We start from the raw sequence: 21,024 nt of genomic DNA, 5'->3' as shown, positions 1-21,024 counted from the left end.
TGGTTAAGATTAATCCTTCTAAATAATCTTCCATCAAAAAGTCATTTTTGACGCAGATCGTCTCTAAATTGACTAGCCTGGATCTACGGGCGTTACATTAATAAAGTTGGAATAAATATAAATTCAAAAAAACTAAAATAAATAAAGATATATGTGTTTTTTAGGCTAGAAGATGTTAGAAGACTCTGGCCTACATCTACGCCAAGAAGAGGGCGCGAAAACATTTTTAGGTATGCCGTCGTCAAAAAAACAAACGGTCTGCGAAGACTAATGTCTGCATGTGGTCTGCGCAGCGCAGACAGAAGAGGCTAAGAAGATCTGCGAGAAAAAAACAAACATAACCTCAGTTTTACCCCTCAATCCACTAACCAACAACAACACTCACAGCCTAACATGACGTACATCAATCCCAACAAGACCTAACTGGCCTTTCCAGGCCTTTGGGTCATGACTCAGACTTCCGAGCCCCAATCAAACAAGAACAGAAAAGGAAGCTCTCATCACATCCCTCAACCTGAGCTCCTAACATCCTAGAATTAAGAGCACAAGCACACCCACATATTTTTATCATAACTAAAACTGAGATGACTTGAAAAGAATTCCAATAGCTAATGATGACCATGATGCGAAAACAAAAAGAATTAAGCAGTCGTGTGGAAATCTTGAACTTAGAGAAATCTGGCTGTGAACTGAACCTTAGCATAAGGTCTTCCTGCTGCGAGGTTCCACTCTCCCCCACTTGGAATATACTAGAATCTGAAAAATTCACTATCCTTCGATACCCATACCAACTAAAACTCTATTACTTGATCCTAACCACTAATATCCATATACATAGGAGAATCTAAACCCACATAACATTCACAAATTCCAACACGCATGAAACCGAGAGAAATGATAATTGATCCATTCATAATAAGAAATTAGTTTAAAAAGAAGCTAAATAAGATTATTCCATTCAACTGATCAACCAAGATTACAAATGATCTTCGAAACAAAACAAAAATTATAGATAAATACCATCATTGCAACAATCAACCAAATAGAAGAACTAAAAACTCAAACCTCGGTCTTAGGGGATCCAGTAGTCTCGTAACGATCATTGGGAAGCTGCCTTACCCCTATACCATTAAAGTGTGATAATCAAGCTGCTATATACATTGCCACTAATCCTGTATATCATGAGCGTACAAAGCATATAGAATTGGATTGTCACTTTGTAAGGGAAAAGTTACAAGTTGGTCTAATATCTTTGTCTCATGTGAAAACTCAAGATCAGTTGGCTGATGTTTTTACTAAACCATTGTATGGTCCACAGCATCAATTAGCTGTATCCAAGCTTGGGCTTCTTCCGTATCCACCAGCTTGAGGGGGGTGTCAATTTATTTCATTCAGTTAAGTTTGTTAGTGACAAGGGTATTTCTGTAATTTAATGTACAGGTAGTTAGCTTAGTTCATAAGCTGTATATATTAGTTATTTTGTAAAGTTGTAAAGCTTAATCAATGGAAGATTTCTTGAATTCTCTTAATATTGCGTTCATTTTCATACAAGTTAACAACCACATTTGAGAAATTTAAGTTGGGTCCCACCAGTCACCATCAAGTTTAGGGTGATGAGATACAGATATATGGAGTCTATTAATTTTTTTAAATATATAAAAAAATAAATACATAAATAAGAAAATCAATTAAAAAAATAAATTAAAAGGGGCACAATAGTCTTTTGAGATAAGACAGGTGTAACATCGTAAAATTTCAACAAATTTTTCATTTAAAAATCGCATACTTTTCATAACATATTGTATAAAAAACTCGTTTATTCAATTTACAAAGCACAACTCCATTAATAATTCAGGATCCTCATAACTCTTTCTCTGGTGTGTACAATCAAGCCGGTGCCGTCCCGCGATCCTGAGAAACCTGAAACACATAACACATACACGGTAAGCACAAAGCTTAGTGAGTTCTCCAAAATTTCACATACAACAAATTCGTCATTCAAGGCTATACTTTGTAAGACCCTCCGGTTAATGTGTCTCAGCGGGACCCTCCAGTCCCATGGCTCGTTGGACCCTCCGGTCTGGTCTGGTTGAGGACCCCCTGGCCTCCTAAATCGTTGGATCCTCTAGTCTGGTCTGTAAAGCTTTGCATGACATAAATCACAAAGAAATAATGCACAACATAAAACATAAGGCAGGATAACATAATACTCAATGTAAGCACATAAGACCTTCCGGTCACACATAAATACCACTCAAGGTAAAGTATAGTGAGAAGACTCACTTGACAAGCACCAAGTAAAGACCTCGCTCCAGAATCTCGAACTAGCCTTCGCCTAACACAAGGAATAAATATCTCTAAGTGATACTCTAATCACAAATCTAATGACCGAAGGCTATTCTTTCTCTCATTAACTCTTTTGAAGTGGATAAAAGACCATTTTACCCCTACATGGTCTCTACTACTCATGTTGACCAAAACCCCAAAGTCAACAGAAGTCAAACTTGAGTCAACAGTCCATGTTTGACCCAACCCGCCGAGTGCACCCTTGCGACTCGTCGAGTCCACTTATTTTCCTCAGAAGTCTCGTGACAGTCCAGCTCAGCTCGTCCAGTTGACCTCCAACTCGTCGAGCTATCACATGATTCAGCTCTTCGGGACAAACCCTAACCAACTCGTCGAGTCGGCTCATCGACTCGGCGAGTTCATTCAGACCAAATGTTCGTTCAGATGATTTCAATCAGATCTATGACTCCAAACACTAGATCTATCATCCCAAGGCTCAATAATCACGTAAAGCTTCGATCTTTACGTTCATACATGAGGCTATAGCTCCAAAATGCTACTATATGCATTTCATGAAGGATTAAACTCGTCAACCCTCATTTGAACAACTAAAGTTGGGACACCTAGACTCTAAGGACCTTAGGAGGTTCAAATCTGAGGTTTCCAACCTCAACCCATGTCTCATTCAACTCATAGATTCAAATGGATGGAAACAAAGCCCTAAAACTCCCAAAATGAGATCTAGCACAAGGAATGAGCAAGATGAGGACTTTGTACTTTCTTTTAGCAGCCGAAACACTCAATACCACAGATCCACTGCCTTCCTTTGCTCCCTATCATGAAGTTCTTCATCCTTCTTTATAGAAATGCACCAAGATTGCCCAAAATGATTACACACTCACTTCACCAAGGTTAGAATGGTTTAAGGGTTTCTCTCAGGCTCTCAAGGGAAAGTGTGGCCGCAAATGAATGCCATAAGGGCCTTTAAATAAGTCACAAACCCGGACAATTAGGGTTTCTCCGCCCAGTACCTACTCGGTGAGTCCCTCCTCTGACTCGTCGAGTCCACTCATTAAATATCCGCGATCAACTCGGCGAGTTGGTCCCGCAACTCGTCGAGTCCCTCCTTCATTCCCAAGATTAAAATACACAATAATGTCTCTAAAAATCCGGATGTTACAACAGGGACCAAACGCACAACAAAAATAAACAGTAGGGATCATTTGAGTTAAAAAATAAGTTAGGGAAGAAACGCACAAATTACCCAAACCACATGAACCATTGGTATAATTTACTCATACTTTTTTGGTTTGTTCACATTTGGGTAACTATCTCTACAGTCTGTCATAATGATCATATGTGAACACTTTTAAAAAGTTTGTTACCTATATGTGTACAAAAAAAATAGTTATCCGGATATAAACAAACTGAAAAGTTAATTACCTTAATAAGTCTATAGCATATTAAATATTTTCATCATATAAAAAATTGTTACTATTTGTTTTTCTTAATCAAATTTTATTTTCTCAAAATAAAATTGGTCTGTAATAAGTTGATTAACAAGATTGTTTATAGAGTTAATATAAAATTATCAAAATAGAAGCTTTATTACAAGATAACAACATTTTCAACACGATCACCGATTCTTCAAAATAGGATAAAAGAATAGGATGAACTATTTAATTGAAATCGAATCGTGACTACTGATTAGTGGAATTCGGTCTGGTATCCGGTTCCTTCAATTTATTATTTTCGGTTTTTTATTTTTCGGTTACGGTACGGAACACATTCTTTGATAGCACGCTCCTTAGTAAATCGAATCGGAACCAGTTGAAACCGAATAATGGTGTTCGTCCGATTTTCAGTCTTTTGTTAACTCCTTAATTGGTTTTCGGTTCTTTCGTTTCCGGTCCGGTGGTGCTGTATTCGGACCGGTTTATATCCCCCCTCAAAATATCTTCAATAATTAAAAAATACTTTTTTTATGACAAGAGGGATTTCGTTGATTATTCGCAAAATTTATTAAATTTTATAAGTTCATTTAAATCAAAATTTATAAATTTTGATAAGTTCATTCATATCGAATTGTCGAACTTATATATCTTTATGATTTGACTAACTGCTCGTGAAATTTATATATTTTGTGAGCTATCACCTTAACATAATTGTCTACTTTCCTCTCTTATTTTGCTATATTTCATTCAATCAATATACATTACAACTCCATTGTACCTTCGTCGACATTTCTAGTCCTACATTTATTGTTTGCTTCCAAGTTTTTATTACAGCCAATACATGAATGGAAAAATTATGTTTGGTCAATCAGCTTCAACTTTTATGATTCCAGTTATAGATAAATACATTTTGTTGATTCCTTAGTATGATTTATTCAACTATATAGGTTCGATAAATAAAATTAAATTGAAAATTGATCTACATTTTGAAAATCATGAAAATATAGTATTCTGGCATACCATATATTTATCAATAAATTAACCTTTATAACAAAACTAGTGATGAAACCCCGCGCTGCGAGGATTGGAGGCCGTCGATTATTATAGAAGCTTGATGTTTTTTTTTGGATGTTTCATCATTTACAAAAGAGCCAAAAGAAATAGGAAAATAACAACTGAAAATTTTAACCAGCATACTCCAATGAGCATTGTCAAGAACCAACACAATGAAAAGTTGAACCTTCATCAATGGTTTTCTTAATCATGTTTAGTTACCATTGTCCAGCAGACCTTCCCTCAAGACAAACCTGCATTTTGAATGGAAAAATAAGTAAAATAAAGATTCAAGTTATAAAAGTAGAAAACATTTGAATGACTCAAGAATACACAAACAAAAATATCAGTATAAATATCCAAAAATCTTCAAACATGCAAGAAACAGGCCATTTGATTCAAAAGTAGGTTCAAACAATCAAAAATGAGAAACATGGAAGAAAGCAACAATAATCACCCCTAATCACCTTAAATACATTTACAATTGGTTTTGATGGGTTGGCATTACACCTCGGAGGATTCAACCTAAGAACATGGTCAGCAAACGGTTTATAAATCTGAACACTTTATATTTCTGTCATTCAAGAAACCAAATTGTTGCGAGATGCTTGTACAAGGAATGTAGGTAAAAATGTCAAATGACTGAACTACCCTCATGAGAAAATGTCTGGAAAAGCTAGATTTGATTACCTGTATAAAATCGGGGACTGAAAGAAGTGGCTTGCCTCCAGCCTTCTAATTTGTAACCTGTAAAACCAAAAATTCTTCAATTTGCACAATCATGTGTAAACTGTAATAGGGAAAAACTAAACCTAAAGCACAATAACTTGTGTACTTGTATTAGAAGCATAATAAGTGCAAAGATAACCTTTGCAACTTCTGTCAAAAAATTCACACTAATAGCATTAAAGCTCAACTTCCCATCCATCTTACATATGTACACCAAAATTGGCTGTGGGAAAAAAAAAAAAAAAAGGTACGTAAGCTAATGAGCAACTTGAACAGCTTCAATGGAATGAATATACATGGTATGACTGGAAGAGAAGAAATGAAGAAGGAAGAATCACCTGTAATCCAACTAAGATACAATCACCAACTACCAAGAAAACATTAAGAGTTCGATGCTTCTTTGATAGTTTACTCTGATGCCTATCATGACTGGTGTAAAAGTGAGGGTGTTTTTTAGGAAAAAAAACCTTTAATGGGGTCAATATCAAGTGCTTAGCCAATAAAATAAAAAAGAAACAGTCGCTTACTCGTATGGAATCAACCAACAACACTATAATTCACCAAAACTACAAACAATCAATGAAATCTGATCAAGTAATAAGAAATCATTAAATTGCTGAGGTCTAATAACCTAAAATGATTTTTAATATGGTTACCCAAGGTCTAGTAACATAAGTTGATTTAAAAAACTAATATGATGATTATAGATGATGGATGAATCAGATATAAGTAAACAAAAAAAATGTACCTTTTGTGTTGTTTCATCAAAATTGTAAACCTGCAACAAAATCAGAAATTAATTGAGTGAAAAGGTACCAATCCCACACCAGAAACTCACTATAGTTGAATATATTTATACAATAATATGGCAACATTTCGATTGTGTAATTAAAAAACTTAAATTGCTTGAAGTGATGGAAATTATTGAGCTGCTAACCAATGTTTGTTGTCAGGTTTACTGTCACTTAGGTAAGTTCATTGCAAAATATCAACAAAATATAGTCAAAGAAATAAAAATAAAAAAAATAAAAAAAAAAGAGTTTTTTTGCCAAACATGGAAGAGATGATTATGTTTTTCTTACTTGGTGATGAAATGGAAGCTAACACTCCATCCTTTGTAAACCTGCAAAACAACCCATATGCAACTATTAAAACTACTACATGCCTGTACGTTTATGTATGTGTGTGTGTGTGAGAGAGAGAGAGAGTCAATTTCAAGTGGAAAATTAGAGGGAAAGCGAAAAAGAGTAATCATCGGCCGGTATAGTTTCTATCTTTGATCCAGTTATTGGAATTCTTCTGCCTTCTCGTTTTGATCTGGTTCTAAGTCGGGGAAAACGGTCAACACCTTGATGTAGATCAAAGAGAGCGTCTTAAACATTCCTCCATGTAGCCATAATAAAACAAACATATTAACCAATAAATTATATCTAAAGTATATTTGAGAAAATTTCAGCAGATTGCCCAGAATTGGAGGAACATAAACAACTAATGAATAAGTTCATGAATAATAATTGTAATTAAATTAAAAAGAATAACGATAGATTTACCTTCGGTTCACCCAGCGCAAACATATTCTCTTCAATTTCGGAAATTTCCATGATTTACGTTGACAAAAATATGAGTTTGTTGACTTTAGATAACCTGAAATGATTAGCATACGATAGCAATTACATTTCCGTTAGCTCAGTAAGAAAAATCAAGGAAAATCATGAATATGATAGAATCACCAGATATTTTGTTTTGAACCAAATAACGACGAATTGAGGGGTTGAACCAAATTTTAAAAAAAAAATAATTAAAAACAATTATATGAACTCAGAAAACAGGAAACTACATAAGTTTTATCAGTAAATTACAAAAAAAAAATAAATAAATAAATAAATAAAAAAAAAAATAAAAAATGAATTTGACAACAACCAATTTGGAAAAACTTGATCGGTAAATTACATCAAATAAAACCAAAAATAAACAAATACTTCAACCATTGCTAGAAATCTCTTCAATGAAGGATACAAAGAAAACATAAACAGGGTTTTCAAATTTAGTACCCAAGCATAACTGACCTTGCAAAGAAGATTCATCTGACAAAATTATATGGATGTCATTGAAGGAGAAGACGATGTGAATATGGAAGAAGTAGTTGGGCGGCGATTGTGGGCGGATGATGGAGCGGTAAGCGATGAACTGGGTGTCGGCTGAAGTCAGCAGTCGGCTTGTGACCGTCCTTCCCCTTTTGTTGATGGTAGCGAAGGACAAATACCTGGGATTGGATCTTCGGTTAGACGCAGAGCATGAATCGACACTCTTGGCTTGTCGGTTTTCTTGGTTTAGGGGAAATCGTCAGCAAAGGCCGATAAGAAGTCAGAAGCGGAGATGAGGCGGTAGAGGATCCGGAAGAAAATGAAGCGGTGGAGAGGACACTGATCTAAATTGAATGGGGGTAAAAAGCCGACTCAAAAATCGATGAAAAAAGCGGTGCTTACCACATGTATGGACACCGATCTTATTCTTATTGGCCTACACGGACGTTTTAAAAAAAAAAATTAAAAAAAGAATCAAAGTGGTCCAATCAGAAACAACTCTTGTTCATGGTGTAGTTTAGAATTAGTATATATATAAATAAGAATCATTGTAATTAGTAAAAATACGTCACTGAACACATGTTAGAGAACGAACAAATGAGTTGTTAGTGTGCTCATTTGAAAACACAAAACTCTTTAGTATCCGCACATGCTAGAAAATAAACGTTTACATCTAAAAAAACAAATGTCAATATTAATAATCACAGTGTACCTCGTCACATGTGCATTTTGATTCGAAAACACTCATAATATCGAGAGTTTGTAGTTTTTATCAAAATTTAAATATACTAGTTTTGTACATCGTCTCGTCAAAGGAAGATTGTGGCCATTGAATATCATTATAATTTTTATAGGTGCATGATGTGCATTTGACATGCATTTATTGTCGATATCGTTTGATTTGTTTATAACAAACATTAAGTCTTTAGGAGTGGCACTAAACCCCAAAAAAATAAGTAAAATACGTTTGAGGTCGTATGGATATGTCCTCGGGAGGCTACCATTAGTGGCAATCAACAATCAGATGGTATAGTCAATAACAATTGATGGTAAGAGGAGAAGAGACGTCCTCAAAGGAAGTGAGAGAATAGTTTTAGGTTCGACATGTAAAAGTTTTCTCTTTTCAAGGACATGACCCTGTATAAGATGGTGTGAAGGCTAAACATCAAGGTAGATGGGTAGCCTCGCTCTCGTGTATTTTTGTTTCAAGATCGACACCTTGGCATATATTTTATGCTCATATCTTTGTATCATGGTTTATTCATCAATTGTTCTACTACTTATATTTTACTTACTTCTTATTGTTTGCTTCTTTTGTAGGTTCTCAAAATCGAAGGCCCTAGTTTTTTATTTTATTTTATCTTTATGTTTTCTTCTAACTTTGATTTATTCATTATGTTTTCTTGTTTTACAGGTCAGTTGCTTATGCCGAAAATCATCTATGTGACATAGTCGATTTAACCCCTTTGAAGATATGATTGTCGACATCTATCTCTTATTATCCACCATAGAAGATTCTTTGTAGATATTTCAATTGCAAATGACCGGATCCATCTGATAGTGCATTGCCTATTGATCAAACATTGGATTAGCCATCTTTAAATACCACATTATCCAAATGACAAACAGGAATATCTTCAATCAAACTTTCATAATGTCTATAACATAAAAAAAATTATAAAGTTAGAGAAACTATATTCATACATAGTCAAACAATAATATATTAGCAAAATGTTGATACATTTAACCAAGAAAAGCCAATAACTCTAATAAATTTAATTCAAACAACATTAACTAGATTATGGCATAATAATGTGCTAAAACATTAAGAATGGTATACAAACAAACAAATCACATGTTGTAACACAAAAGATTACATTTTTATATATTTATATTAAATCAATTTGGCGAATTGAAACGTCATGAAATCACTTAAAAGTTAAATTATATAAGCTAATAAGTCTAGCAAACATCCAATGAAAATTTGCAAGAAACGTTGAACATCACGATCTTTCAAAGAGACATCGTACAACACGGAATATAGTAGTTTTCCTCAAAATATGTATCTTCTTCTTTATACTTATAAAGATAGCATTTTTTCTTGAATCTCATGCATTTGAAACCCCATTTTTTAACTTCCTCAAACCATATTTATTTGAAACCCCATTTTTTAACTAATGCAACTCAAAGATTTTCTTAATTATGATTTAACACTCAAAAGTTTTATAACTTATATAATGTTTAATTAACATTTAGTGAAAAGTTTACTATAAAAAGGTCAATCTTTTATGTCTTTTGTGCTACATAAAATCTTACATGTAAGAAGAATTTGAAGATATTGTGATTCAAAAGTTTTAATATGGTTGAAGCATTCACGATCCAAATATGATGATTTGAAAAATGGGTTATATCGATCCAAATATGATGATTTGAAGAAATGAGTTATGTCGCATCGATGATAATTGTAATATGATTTTTTCTTTCAACCAAAACAAATGAAACTTTTTTATTCTTTCTTTATATTCAGTTTCTCATTTAATCTTTATATGTGATTTGTGTATATAACTCAATCTTGAATGTGACTCTCCAAACATCAATGTTTTGCTTGAAATATCTTTCTGATATTTTTTTTTCAAGAAAAATATTTTGATTGCAGGTTAGTGAAGAATTGTCATCAAGTTTCTATGGTTGAATGGTGTTAAATGAAGAAAGAAGATTCATAAAATGGATATAGGTTTTTTTGTTTGAGCAAAGTTGACGAATGTTAGTTTTTATTTATTTATTTATTTATTTATTTATTTAAATGTATGTTTATGTAACATCTTTATTTATACATTCAACCACCCAATGCTCTTATTTGTTTTATTGTAGTTTTTCTATTTTGATTATGTTTATTTTCTATTATTTTTTTGTTGAGTTATTCTACACAACATATTTAAAAGATAACATAATTTTGAACATTTGATATGTAATTATGATAGACTTATCATGATATGTTCTTCATATGAAAGTAATTTATCCATATTACTACGACAATAATTACATATGACATTTACGAATATATATATATATATATATATATATATATATATATATATATATATATATATATATATATATATACCGCATTCATTTGAATATATATTTATGTTTAATAATTGAAGGAATTAAAATGTATGTTATAAATTTATAATTAAATATATTTATGTTTAATAATTGAAGGAATTAAAATGATGCATCAAAACCAATTATTTAGACGAATATAATAATAATAATAATAATAATAATAATAATAATAATATTAATAATAATACATTTCCAAGTACCGCATTTATTTGAAACTCACACTACAACTCAAGAGTTTTCTAATTTATGTATATTTATTAGTTACAACTCAAGAGTTTTTTAGCTTATAATTATTAATTAGTAATCACTAATAACTTTTTATTTTCCTTTCTTTTATAAGGTTGTAAAGTTTTGCTCATTAAAAAAATTAATGTATTTGAAGAGATTTGTGATTTAAATATGAAGAGTTAATATAAATGTTATAATAGATGTTCTAGTGTTTTTATTATATTAAAAGTTATAGTGTTTATTTTTCTTATTTTTTATTATTTGTTGTATATATATATCTTTTTTAATACAAATGTTATAATATATGTTTTTCTATTTTTATGTTACTAAAAGCTGCAGTTCATATTTTTGTTCAAACGTTTTGTTACCCGTTATATTATCATTCATTTGATATATAATTTACACAATTTTAAACAGTTTATAAAATTATCAAATAATTGTATATATCACAATAACTTAAAAATTAAACTATAATGTTTAATAAACTAATGTGTTAACTATACGTTTGCTTTACTACTAACATTTTGTTTCAAAGTAGAAATATTAAATAATAATTTGGTAAAAGTTATTACTTTAACTATATAATTTTATTCTCGCGCAACGCGCGGGAATTCACCTAGTATTATATATGTTGTACATAATTGATAGGGGTGGAAAAAAAATTCATACCTGATGGGAAACCCGAAACCTGCACCCATTTTGATCGGAAAATCCCCAAATTAATTAGGGATGAGGACGGGGATAGGGAATTCCCACATAAAAAATGAAGATGGAAATACTTCTAATCTCCGACCCTTGACCTGACTCCGATCGATGTTGATATATAAAAATAATACAACCCACTTATTTGTAGTAAAGTTTATAATACTTAAAATCGATCCAACATTTGTAATTATTTGGTTGAAATTATACTTTTCGTTCTTCATTTATCTAATTTAATATCTTGTATAGGTTTTTTTATGACCGGTTTATCTATTGTCACATCCAATATAACTCTATTAAAATTTTTCTACTTGTTTTTCCATTTATGTATCTAAATTGTGTTATATATATATATATATATATATATATATATATATATCACTACAAGAAAAAGGTGCTTCTGTGAGTAAAATATCAAAGACTGATTAATCAGTCTTGAATACAATGTATCTAGGACTGATAAATTGGTCTTAGATACTATCTAGGACTGATTTTAATTTATGGATTATTAGAGTCTGGACAAAATTATTCGAGACTAAAATTCAGTCCCTATTATGTTTGCATCGATTTAGGTTTGGTGGGAAACACATTAGGGATTGAATTTCTGTCTCGAATAGTTTAGCGCAAACTTTGACTTTGGAGGGGAAGTTATAAGGGACTGATTTTTAGTCACTGATAGACTTGTGTCAGTCTTGATTATGTAAGGAACTTATTAGGGACTAAAGTTCAGTCATTGATACAATTTCACCAATTTATCCTGCAGAAGAAACATTTTAAAGACTGAATTTCAGTCTCTAATAGACATGCACTATTTGACATTCGAATGAACACATATAATTGGCTAGATATTTGTATTTAAGAATGATTATTTAGTCATAGATGCCATATCTCATAGACTGATGAATCAGTCACGAATACTAATTCGAAGGAAACTTATTAGGGACTGAAATTCAGTCTTGGATAAACTAAACACATTTGGCTTCGAAGAGAAATCATTAGGGACTGAATTTTAGTCTTTGAGACACCCATGCCCTCCACTCCACATCATCCCATCTATTCCATTCACTTCCGGTAACCACCACTCGTCAACACATATAACCACCATCTTTAAGCTCTAACTATGGAGCATTACTTTGTGTTTTAGTTTGTGCTACTCATGTGATCATTTTCAAGAAGGGTGTGATGGGAAGATGAGCGGTTTGGTCATTTTCTTATTTATTAACAATATATAAATAATAAATAATCAATGAGGACATTTGATATATGGTATGAACTGAGACTTTAATAAAAACAAACAATGAGGACGATCCAAGCTAGAATAGAAAATGTTGGAAACTAAACGTGTAAATTAATACAAACCATATAGACTATTCATGTGATTTACTCTTAAAAAAAAGGTTTTGAAAATCGTATTGTAGACCGAACCAGCCGTCTTACATGTTCGATGGTCCAACTTGTCCAACCGATTGGACCGGTCTTAAAAGCCGGGAAAACCTGATGATGTCATAATTATATTATTATTAATTTAAATTATATACAAAATTACATAAAAAAATATTTTTTAAATTTATGTTTTTTACCGGTTCTTACAGGTTTAACCGGTTCTTACCATTTTTTAGCGGTTCACATGACAAGCAATTTTTTGGCTTCTAAGAACTGGGTTCGTGACCGTTCCCGATTGAACCGGCCGGTCCCATCCGGTTTTAAAAACATTGTAAAAAACAAAAATTTATATCAATTTGTATAAAACGGAAATAAAAAACATTGAAATTCAATTAAAAAATTTAAAAACATTTAATTCTTTGGAAAAGTACGAGTCCAAAATTATTAAAAAATATAATAAATAAAGTATGCATATTGCAAATAAGGAGGAACACTCCTGTGGTTTTGGACGGGATACGGGATCAACACGATCTTTTTCGGAATTGCCGAGAGCATGGATATAGATTAATGGTACGGTTATTCAATCACATTCGGCCGCACAAAACCCTATCAATACCTTACCAAAATTGAAGGAAGACTAGCGATTGCAAGGAGTCAAGGGCTTTGTGAAGTATTCGTCAATTCAAGGTAACATTAACTGTTTGTAGCTTTAATTTAATCGACTTTGATTTGGAATATGGTTATGCTTTGAATAACATATTGAAAGTCAATTCCAAAAAGTGCGATATGAATTGTCAACAAATACATGTCATATTGAAAGTCAATTCCAAAAAGTGCGATATGAATTGTCAACAAATACTCAACCGGCTTCATTAGCTACAGAGGAAGTCGTTCCAAGTAATAGTAGACAATTTATTCTTTTATTTATAATATTACAGATTATGCATTAGTTGATGTATACTTTCTGTCGTGTAGATCAACCACAGAGGCGGAGGCGAGGCCCTAATATTAATAAAAAGACTTCACAGATTTTGGAAAAACAACCTGATGCTCGAATTACATTGACAAGAGATACCTATACAAAGAAATTCATTGGGGATTCAGCAATATCTTTTGCAACGGAGGTTGGAATTGTGATGCGGAGCTTTTGTAAAATGAAATTCCATACATGGGAGAAAGTAGCAAAAGAAAATAAAGAAGAAATAATTAACAGATTACGTGTAAGTTACATATCATTTTCCTAAATCTATTCATTTTTTTGTTAAAATTTAAAATTCATAAATGGAAGTAATTTATTATTAAAATTTAATTAATAACGTTCCATTTTAATTTATGTATTAAATGTAGGAAAAATTTGAATTACCGCACGAAGTTCTGATGGAGTATGTAGATGAACAAATGCGGAGGCAATGGAAACGCACACGAAATATTTTCAAAGATTATTGGAAGAAAAATGGAGGAATGACAGATCCACAATTTGCAAGATCTAAAATGAAGCCAGATTGTCGTAGCGAAGAAGATTGGGGTTATTTGTGCGATTATTGGGAATCGGATAAAGCGAAGGTAATTATTAAATTCTATAAACCTTATAATTTCATCTTAGAATTCTTATTTTATTTCTTGTAGTATTATAAAACATGCGCCGTCAAATATATAATAGTATACACCTATAACAAAATTCTCTCAATCTTGCAGATACACATTTAATTTATGTAATTAACTCTTATTTATATATTATTAACCACGTATAGTTCAAATTTTGTAGCAATATGCTGAACAAATGAAACATAATCGGGGAAAACTTGTTATTCCAAGTAGAGGAGGCTCAAGATCGATAGCAAATCACAAATTTGTCATGGTAGACTATCAAATTAATTCATATTTAAATTAATATATTCAAGAAAATTTATTTTTTACCTTTACTTATATTAATTTTTATTATTGCAGACAAATGAAGAGACTCAAATGCCCCCAGCCCAATCGAGTTATATCATAAGTTGCATTTTGATCCTATAAAGAAAATGATAAATGATGAGTCACACATTCAATACGTAAGAATGATTTCTTGACTAATATTTATTTATAGTTATAATATATTGATATTGGTGTTATAAGTTATTATAATATGTTTTTATGTTGTATTAGGAAAATATTCTCCAACTCAAGGAGGAATAATGTGCCAAATTAGTTTCGGCGGGAACAAGCATTACTCAAGAAATGGAATACGACATAGAGAAAAAAGTCATTAAAACTATTTGTGCCAAACATAAAACATTACATTCTGGATGGGAGGCTTCAAGTGGACCTGTTATGAGGAAAAAAGATATACATCTCTTATCAACCGCAGAAACATCTCAATCAGTCTCAAAAGACGAAGAAGATATGAAAAGTAAGATTGTTGCACTTGAGGAGGAGGTTCGAATAAATGAACAAAAAGTCAAACAAAGTGAGGAAAAATGTGAAAAAATGTTCCAGTTTATTATCTCGAAGTTCTCGGATTCTCAAAACATATTATGTCCACCCGATGAAGATGAAGCTCGTGCGTACGATGACATAACAAATCTATCAGAGCAAGCGTAACATTCTTGACCGGTTATTAAAATTTGGAACTTCTTTCATGTATGGTTTAGTTATTGACTAGTTTCTTAGACATTTTTGTTTGTTGTTTTAAATTTGGATATGATGTCTAAATTACGGTTTATTTATCTAGTACTAGTTCATTTGGTGTATTAACAAGCGCATTGTTTATATTAGTCACTATAAATGTTAGTTTAAGACTAAACTTTGGTTTGAAACAATAGCAGGTTAGGGACCGAATGACATTATATTTGAGACTAATATTCAGTCACTAGAAAATCAGGTTAGGGAGCAAATGGCATTGTATCTGAGACTGATATTCAGTCACTAAAAATCCAGGTTAGGACTAAATTAAATTCTATCTAAGACTGACATTCAGTTACTGAAAAATCTGGTTAGGGGCTGAATGAAAATGTATCTGAGACTGACATTCGGTAACTAAAAAATCGGGTTAGGGACTTAATGAAAGTGTATATGAGACTGATATGCAGTCAATAAAAATCAGGTTAGAGACAGAAGATGATAACATTTGAGACTGATATTCAGTCTTAAATAGATATTATCAGGGACTGATATGAATTGAGTAAGGATTTTAATGAAGCGTATCGGAGACTGAATGATGTAGTATGTAAGACTGATTTTTAGTTCCCAAAAGTTATTATCAGGGACTGGTCTTATATGAAATCGTGGATTTAAAGAAAACACATTTAAGACTGAGTTTGGTATTATCAGGGACTGATTATCTGTCTTTGATACTATTACATATTAAGGACTGATTTTCAGTCCCAGATATTAAAAAAAAAAAAAAAAAACACTATCTAGGACTAGGTTTCTGGGACTAGCTTAGGACTAGCGAAATCAGTCTCGGATTCTCATTAGAGACTGATTATTAACCATCTAAGACTGAATATGTCAGTCGTCTCTGATACCCCCTTTTTCTTGTAGTGTGTGTGTGTGTGTGTGTGTGTGTGTGTGTGTATATATATATATATATATATATATATATTAGTCTTTATACAGTGTATGAATGCTTTTATGCTTTGTAAAATTTTAAACTTATGTGGGTAAAACTGAACTATAAAGTTTTATTTACATAAAAGTTTTCATATTAAAATAAAAAAAAAATCCATGATTTCCCGCTAAGGATCTTCGGTCTCCGTTTGGGGTGTGGATATGGATTCATTTATATTCTCCGATGGAGATATATGTAGATAGGGGTGAGGATTAAAAGGATGATTATGGGATACAGTTGGATGTTAGGGTGTATTCTACGGCCATGTTTCCATCTCTAATCATTGAAAACAATTTTTAAAATTTTCAAAATCAGATATAAAAAATATCTATATTTTTGGGGTAAAAATCGTTTTGGTAAAAGAAAAGTGATAATTTTTTTAAAAACCTAAACAAAAAGTTTCGAACCAAAACACAAGCTTTTTACTAATTTTTATGCAATCCATTTGGTAAATAAATAACTAAACACTTGGCAGATAATCATTTTATTGCAAATCAATTTTCTAGTGGAATGTTACTCTTCCATTTAACAAAGCCAAACAAAAAATTCCAAAATAAAATTTCTATGCTAACACATTTAGCAAGTAGGCATCGAAAATTTCAGCCGTTCAAAGAAAAAAAAAAGTAGGCATTAAAATACATAACATGTAATTTATAACATATATACACATATCTAACATACACATACAATTACTCTTCCATCTACAAATTGCATTTCATCACAGAATCAATAAACACATACCGAGTTGATTAGTTCTTATTGAAATGGTAATGTCGAGCATTGTAACAAACTATGGTAATGAGGATTTGTTGTCGTAAGCAGCTATGGTAGTGACGAGTGGTGACCGTAAGCATATATGGTGTGGTATATAACCACTAGATTTAGGACAGAAACAATGCAATACATACAATGCATCTTGCATGAATTCTAATTGTAGCAATGATTTTGTCCAATGTTTTTAATAGTTTCTTATGTTTAAATTGTCGCTCCCCGAACATTATTGTCTTAATTATTATGTTTTGAATGTCATGTATCTTTAAGAAAATGATTTTTAGCATTGCATAGAATAATTGAAGAGCATTTAAGTCCCACGAAACTTCATACAAACTAAAACCCTTTTTTTTCTTTACCATATATCATATCTTTTAGTTCATCTTTGAAAATTGTTTTTCATAAAAGGCCTAATAAATTATTTAAAATGTAAACTTTGTTCTATAATACTTGCTTTTTTCTTTACCATATACTCCTATGTTATTATAATAGATAAAAACAGCTTTATTTAAAATGTTTAGGACACATCGGGATGTCCAAGCAAAGTTTGTTAGAAAAAATTGGGAGGATATGAAAGTAAAATGATAATTATCAATTAATCTAATGTTTGTTTTGTGATTTGTTACCTTTATAATGTCTAAATTATTTAAATGCACAATAAATTAAATCAAATATAATATTCATTATCGTTAGTTATTATAACTTTTAATAGTATTTAATGTAAATATAATGATACTCATTCTAATATATTATTCAATAATTATAAATTATAAATAATTAAGATATTTGTTAAATATAAAATATATTACTGAATTATTATAAATTATATATAATTCAGATATTTGTTAAATATAAAGTAGTTTTGATTGACAATAAAGATCAACTTTCATGCATTTGTTATGATGAATATGTAGTCGGAAAAGTTGATACAATACATATGAAAAACGAGTGGGATAAGGTCGGTGTGGATTGTCTTAGTATGAAATCAATAATAATAATCAAGGGATGATGACTTGTAAAAAGTGACAAACTTTTAAATTTGTACATAACGTTTTCACATATTTAACCATTAAATTTACATTAATTGTTGAAAAAATACCATTATTACCGACAATTATAACTTCAACACTGATTCCACGTCTTATTGATGAGCTAGACTTTAAGTCAATTTTTCAATCCATATGTATTGACCTTTTTTAGATATATGAAATATAATTTTCATACATAATCAAAGTTGCAATATTTCCATTTTTAGAAAGATTCCAATGCAAATCATCTAAAGGACACACTTTAAGTATTTAAATATTAATCAAGGAATTCCATAAACTACATACCAATTTCAAATGTCAATAATGAAAAACCAACACAAAAACATCTAATAAAACATAACAAAAAAGATCATTTTAATGAGTATAATATAATAAATATATAAGGAGCAAAGCAATGGTATCCCCATGAGAATTCAAGACTAATTAGACAATAGCCTTTTCACCGGCAAAGCTGCTCTACTGCCGCCACAATTTGTGGCGGCTGAACCACCGTCCACTCCTCTAAAGTCCCTGCATACGGTGTCGGCACATCCTGCGATGACAAACAAACAATCGGTGCATCCAAATAATCATGAAAATTTTCAGTAATCGCCGCCGTCAAACTAGCCCCAATTCCACCGGTTCTCATGCATTCCTCCACAATCAACACCCGATGAGTCTTTTTAATCGAATTCCCAATCGTATAAAGATCAAAAGGCTTCAACGACCTGATATCAATCACTTCAGGATCATAACCCTTGTTGACCAAAGTCTTCGCAGCCTGCATCACATGATACCTCATTCTTGAATAAGTCAAAATCGTCACATGTTCACCTGGTCTCACCATTTCAGCTTCTTCTAAACTCAAAACATATTCTTCATCTGGAATCCTTTCTTTCAGATTGTATAATAAAACATGTTCAAAAAGTATCACAGGGTTGTCGCTTCGAATAGCTGCTTTCATTAGTCCTTTTGCGTTGTAAGGAGTTGAGCATGCCACCATTTGGATTCCGGGGATGGATTGGAAATACGATTCCAGTCTTTGAGAGTGTTCCGCTCCAAGCTGCCGCCCGACTCCGCCAGGGCCTCTGATGACCACCGGAATCTTGAATTGACCACCGGAGGTGTAGTGGAGCATGCCACAGTTGTTGGAGATTTGATTGAAAGCGAGGAGGAGGAATCCCATGTTCATACCTTCGATGATGGGACGTAATCCGGTCATGGCTGCTCCGATTCCCATTCCGGTGAAGGAGTTCTCTGCTATGGGGGTGTCGAGGACTCTTAGGTCACCGTATTTATCTGCAAGTCCTTTTGTTACTTTGTATGAACCACCGTAATGGCCTACGTCTTCTCCCATGACGCATACACGAGCGTCTCTTTCCATTTCTTCTTCTAGACCTTCTCGGAGAGCCTCAAAGAGTAGTAATTCATGGCTGTAGAAGAAATATTGTTTGATTATGAGTTATGGAATTATATCACCTCGTATTCCAAAGAAATGTGATTAGGATGTATAGATCTGAAGTAACATGCTTACCCAGGTTTGGATGCAGTTGATGCTGCTGGATTATCAGACTTTGTCTACAATACATACACGATAGAACAGTTCATTAGATAGATCAGATTAAACAAACAGAGATACGTAAAAAATTGAGTAAAAAAGATGCTCACTGCAACAGCGTTTGTAACCAAATGGTCTGCTCTGCCATCTGTCCTGTTCGAACCACTGTTCATCTTCGCACCAGATCTCACAACAACAAAACTCGTTTTCCTCTCTGAAATTCAAGCAATTAGCTATACAGATCAGTAAAATTTGATTATAATCCACGAAGACCTCAAACAATTGAAATACTAAGAGAGGAAATAACCTAACTGGAATCAATCAAATGCAATTGCAAACCTAAAAAACATCAATTAATAAAATCAAAGCAATTGAAATCAATTCTACAAACCTGGAAGAGATCTGCGAGTAGAGAAGTGGAATTTCTTGGTGTCGAATGAGGTGGATGACGAGAGCGCTGTCGCAGCTCCCACTCCTTGAAAAATCGAAGCCATTGTCTTCAAGATTGGAGGATGAAACTAGTGCTTGCAAGAAGATCAATTGGTAAGCAAACTCGGAAAGAACACCAACTTCACTCTTTAGTGTGTGGGGGAGCGGCGGCGGAGGAATCGATGAAGCTCAATGTGGCGAAGCGTGTGTCGATTTGGTGGGTGTTTGTTGCAGAAGAATTGGGGCTTCGGAGTCGGACTTTGATTTTAACGCCGGTTCGCCTACAGCGGGTGTGCATGATAAGAAATGTTCCTCCTAATCTTAATAGGACACGTGTCATGAGAAGGACTTAAGTACACTTGTAGAATAATTTTTATCTACGTGGATGCATCATGCATCTATGCAAAAAATAAATTAATTAAATAAATAAAATCAAGGCCTTTGAGTCGATATGATATGTTGCTTCTTGTTTGGTCATCAATAGATCTCTTGTTTGGTTAATAGATTGGTAGCAAAACCGATCTTATATGGGTTGGTTAAAAAGACATTCATTTTACGATATAAACATTTTAAATTAATTTTAAAATACTTTTATTGGTTTAAA

At 32.3% G+C, this 21,024-nt stretch overlaps 1 protein-coding gene and 1 long non-coding RNA gene across 2 annotated transcripts; both read right to left on the bottom strand.

Annotated features, from left to right (window-relative positions):
- Positions 1–4,879: 4,879 nt before the first annotated feature.
- LOC111914723 (uncharacterized) lies at positions 4,880–8,076 on the bottom strand. The gene is made up of 8 exons (XR_006191232.2): positions 7,073–8,076; positions 6,605–6,645; positions 6,271–6,300; positions 6,050–6,088; positions 5,861–5,951; positions 5,662–5,745; positions 5,484–5,540; positions 4,880–5,047 (listed from the first exon to the last, which is right to left on the bottom strand). It is a non-coding gene; the product is annotated as an uncharacterized LOC111914723 (long non-coding RNA).
- Positions 8,077–18,682: 10,606 nt separating this feature from the next.
- On the bottom strand, positions 18,683–20,687 carry LOC111914722 (pyruvate dehydrogenase E1 component subunit beta-3, chloroplastic). The gene is made up of 4 exons (XM_023910432.3): positions 20,383–20,687; positions 20,102–20,205; positions 19,968–20,011; positions 18,683–19,866 (listed from the first exon to the last, which is right to left on the bottom strand). The coding sequence occupies exons 1-4, from the start codon at positions 20,483–20,485 to the stop codon at positions 18,894–18,896; spliced, it is 1,224 nt and encodes a 407-aa protein (XP_023766200.1). The 5' UTR covers positions 20,486–20,687; the 3' UTR covers positions 18,683–18,893.
- Between the last annotated feature and the right edge of the window lie 337 nt (positions 20,688–21,024).

This window comes from Lactuca sativa, chromosome 4 (assembly GCF_002870075.4).
Source record: "Lactuca sativa cultivar Salinas chromosome 4, Lsat_Salinas_v11, whole genome shotgun sequence".
NCBI classification, from domain to species: domain Eukaryota; kingdom Viridiplantae; phylum Streptophyta; class Magnoliopsida; order Asterales; family Asteraceae; genus Lactuca; species Lactuca sativa.
Note: the sequence above shows the minus strand (reverse complement) of the source record. Positions and strands in the feature narration are given on the sequence as shown.